General features: G+C 50.7%; 1 protein-coding gene across 1 annotated transcript; it reads right to left on the bottom strand.

The window, feature by feature from the left end:
* Positions 1-2,443: 2,443 nt before the first annotated feature.
* LOC147976169 (uncharacterized) lies at positions 2,444-3,526 on the bottom strand. Its single transcript, XM_087519739.1, has one exon. It carries the CDS (start codon positions 3,183-3,185, stop codon positions 2,637-2,639), a length of 549 nt encoding a protein of 182 aa, XP_087375865.1. The 5' UTR covers positions 3,186-3,526; the 3' UTR covers positions 2,444-2,636.
* Positions 3,527-3,732: the final 206 nt, after the last annotated feature.

Below are 3,732 nucleotides of genomic sequence, written 5' to 3'. Positions count from 1 at the left end.
GTATTTACGTTATTTTATACATGTGATTTTCTGTTATTTCATCAAGTATTGTGTGTGCTAGCATACCGATCCAGGGATGGCACATTAAGCACAGGGACTTGGATCCTTTTCGGAAACGGGTCGTTACACTTTGAAACCATACGCTCCATGGGTTCAGTATGCAATTGAGCAGATAACTGGGAAGAAGTATTTTTGCCCAACTGTTCTGAAAGTTTACACTCCTCTTGTCTGTAACACTCTTCGGATTGTCAAGGACAATGGCAAATGCAAAGCTCATGTTGTTGCTAAAGGAAATGATCCAGCTCAAGCATCAAAGGACAAACAGGCTGCAGTTAAAATCCTAAAGGATGAAAATCCTTTGTTGTATGAGATTTGCCTTCGTACTCAACAAACTCTTGAGAGGCACATCAAACTGGATCCCAAGGAGAAAGTTCATACAATGATTGAAATAAATCGTCTATACAACCAAACCCTGCTTTTGGCGAAGGAAGAAAAGAAGCGCATCTAGACTCTTCTTCGGGAGCACTATACATGAGATCAACTTCATGCCAAGGGAATTGACAACGATTATGATTATCTGGACTTATTTAAAGGTCCTCGGTTGCGAAGACAAACTTGAGTGCTGCCACATAGATCTTTTTCAACAAATATGATCTTCCTTGAGCCAGATGATGAAGTGGATGAAACTGAGGCTACCTTTGTGTACTACCCTGATGAGCCGCGCCCCGAAAGAAAATTTGTTCTCACTCCCAAAGGCAAAGCATATTTCCAACAAACACTGTGCATTGTTGAGGTGTGGTTACTTGCCTCTATGGTTGGCGCGCACGTGATTTTCACCTAAAAACACACTGCGTGTGCAATAAGTGTTGAAATATTAGGGTGGGCCTTGTACCCATGTAACAATTTTAGAAAAATATCTAAGGGACCATGTGAGATATATGGCAATGGATGTGGTGGGAAGTTTAATCCCACCTTGCTAGTTGAAGAGGAGTTGGACCTTCTTATAAGGGATTATCTTCCACATGCTATTGGAGCTTGAGAAGAGAAGTGGTTCCCGGGCGCTCCGCCCGCCTCGTCGCACCGCGCCGCGCCACGAGAATGAGCCGAGCCCACCTACCTATATATGTGAGGCGTCTTCCAACCCTAGCCGTCACACGAAACAGATTGCATCTGCCAATACGCCCACTGCGTTTCTTTTGTTGTTGTTGCCGCCGGTGATCCCATCCCATCCATCGCATGCACGGTTGATGGGAGAGCAGGCCTCCGAGACCCCGCCTCTCTGGATCCTGTACGGGAGAGGGGCGATTAGGTATTTAGCTGGAGCGTCTCCTAGAGACTGCTCGCCATTGTTCGTCTACTTTCTCCACGTCTGCGTCGCCTTCGTCATCACCATGTGCAGCGACGTCGAATGTGTCGTCGCTGAGAAGAAGGCAACCGAGGATACTGTTGCAACCGCCGCCGCTGCGGCCTCTGCCTGGCCTATCGGGGGGTATAACATGTGTTTCCCTCTCATGTTTATTTCTGTCTTAGCAGTATTAGCTATGTGTAGATGTTTCTACTATATGCATACTATATGCTAATCTGGTTCGTAATCAGTATGTCAGTAATTTTGTCAATGTCATGTTCATGATTTATTCTTGAATTAATTTAATCAAAAAATAGCCTATTTACTCAGTAATAAGCACTGCCTTTTCCTTTATGTCCAAATCTCACATCCAATAAAAGCTAAGGACGACAACGTCACAAGGAAAAACACCGGGGCCAGGTTAACTAAAGTTCGCAACCTAGTGATCAGCAATGATAATTCCACAAGAAAATGAATTGAATGAACGAAGAATGGCGCGGCAAAGCGCGCGACAACTTCTTGTCTGCAGGCGAGCATCGCTCAAATCTGTATGTTTTAAACCAAAAAGGACAATCTGGTGTTTTGGCATGCGAGCAAACAGGCATGCTGCAATTCAGGGATTGATTTTGTAAGTTGTATGATAAAAGTTTTCGCGTCAGTAGATTTTTCCAGCCAACAACTCTTCTTCCTCTTCCAACCATCCCTTCCCCCGCGAGTCCATCTCCTTCTCTACCCAGCCCCTCGTTCATCGACGACATCACGACGAACCGAATCGTTCTCGCCTCCGACAAGGACCTGACAGGCCCTCGCCGGCCATCCCATTTCGAGCGTGGACGCTGTTTAATCCAAGCGGCTTCAAAACAAAAAACATGTGAAACCCTTCCTGTGCGGCTCGTATTCTTATCCATAAAGTTTGATTTCAAGGAACCCACAAATAGCCCGCCCGACTTGGGAATAAATCCTGGTATAATATTCTCGTAATTCGAGAGGTTTACAGCCATATTCATACGTACGTAGTAGATATGCCTCCAAGGAGCATAAAATAAAACTGAACTCCCCGTGGAAAAAGGGGGAGCAGAAGAGAAAAAACCCGTCTAGTACTACAAATACCGCCAGAAGTCAAACCTTGTAAATATAGAGCCCCTGCCCCTGAGACTTTAGAAAAGTATATACGCGAGCCAGCATTTCTAATGTTCCAAGGGTCGTTGACTTCTCCAGCAGCTCAATGCAAATACGTATTGAACTAGTACAAAATTTTGTATGGTTCAGACGCAAATTTCTTCTGTTCAACCTAACGTCGAAAGTCAACCACCACGGGGAATCCCACGGCGAGCCCAAGCATGGCGCGATCGGCCGGCTCCTCCTCCAGTGCCGGCTCGTTCAGGTCGAGCGCCAGCTCGGCCGCCGCCGCCGCCTTCTTGTTGCCGTCCTCGTTCGGCCCGAGGCCGAGGCTGAGGCCAAGCCCGACGCCGGGCCCTGCCGCCGCGACGGCGCGGTGGCGGCGCATGTGGCCGCCGAGCGCCTGGCCGACGGCGAACTCGAGCCCGCAGATGGAGCAGCCGTGCACCTTGGGCTTGGGCGGCTCAGCGCCGGCGCCGTCCGCCAGGCGCGGCTTCTTGTGGCTAGCACGGTGCCCGCCGAGCGCCTGGAAGGACGGGAACCGCCGGCTGCAGGTCTTGCACTCGAACACCCTCTCGGGCGACGAAGGCCCGTAGTGGGCGTGGTGCTGGTGGTGGCCGGAGAAGAGCAGCAGGATGCGCGCCATGTCGCCGCTGTCCAGGTCCAGCAGGCTGACCGAGGTCGACTCGGCCTGCTGCCTAGACCTCTTCCGATGGGCCATTAGTCCAAGAGCAGAGCACAAGACCAGAAGACAACCGAGACAAAGCTAGGAGAAGGAAGGCTGATGGGCAGGTGCTTTCGGATGGGTCCGGATGAGTGAGAGGAAGAGATGATCTGGCGCGTATTTATAGCTAGAGAAGTCCACTGTAGCATGCCAAGTGCTTTGTCAAGGCGCGCGAGGGGCCGTGGTTCGTTAGGCCGCACGTCGCCGTGACGGCATGCATGGGGGCGGACAAAAGAGGGGACGGATCCATCCACCGGTGGCCCGAGCTGAGCTGAGCCGCCGCGCGGCGAGCCGAAACCGTTCAATCTGGTTGCGCTAGAAATCAAAGCCGGGCCGTTCCGCTACTTCCATGCGCTAGCTCGTCTCGTACCGCGCGTGCGCGTACTTGTTACGAACGAAGCTATAGATATGGTGTGCCGCCACTGGCCGTGTGCTGAGTGATGATGGCTTTTTCGTTCGGGTCCCATTCCAAGTGAGCAGGCTGCTTTTGCATAGGATATAAACCCTGGCAAGCAACTGGGGCTGCTACTAGCTGAGAAGAGTG

The sequence above is a fragment of the Triticum urartu genome, chromosome 4A (assembly GCF_056163025.1).
Source record: "Triticum urartu cultivar PI428250 chromosome 4A, HENAU_Tu73, whole genome shotgun sequence".
Classification (NCBI taxonomy): Eukaryota; Viridiplantae; Streptophyta; class Magnoliopsida; order Poales; family Poaceae; genus Triticum; species Triticum urartu.
This window is presented reverse-complemented; position numbering and strand designations above follow the sequence as displayed.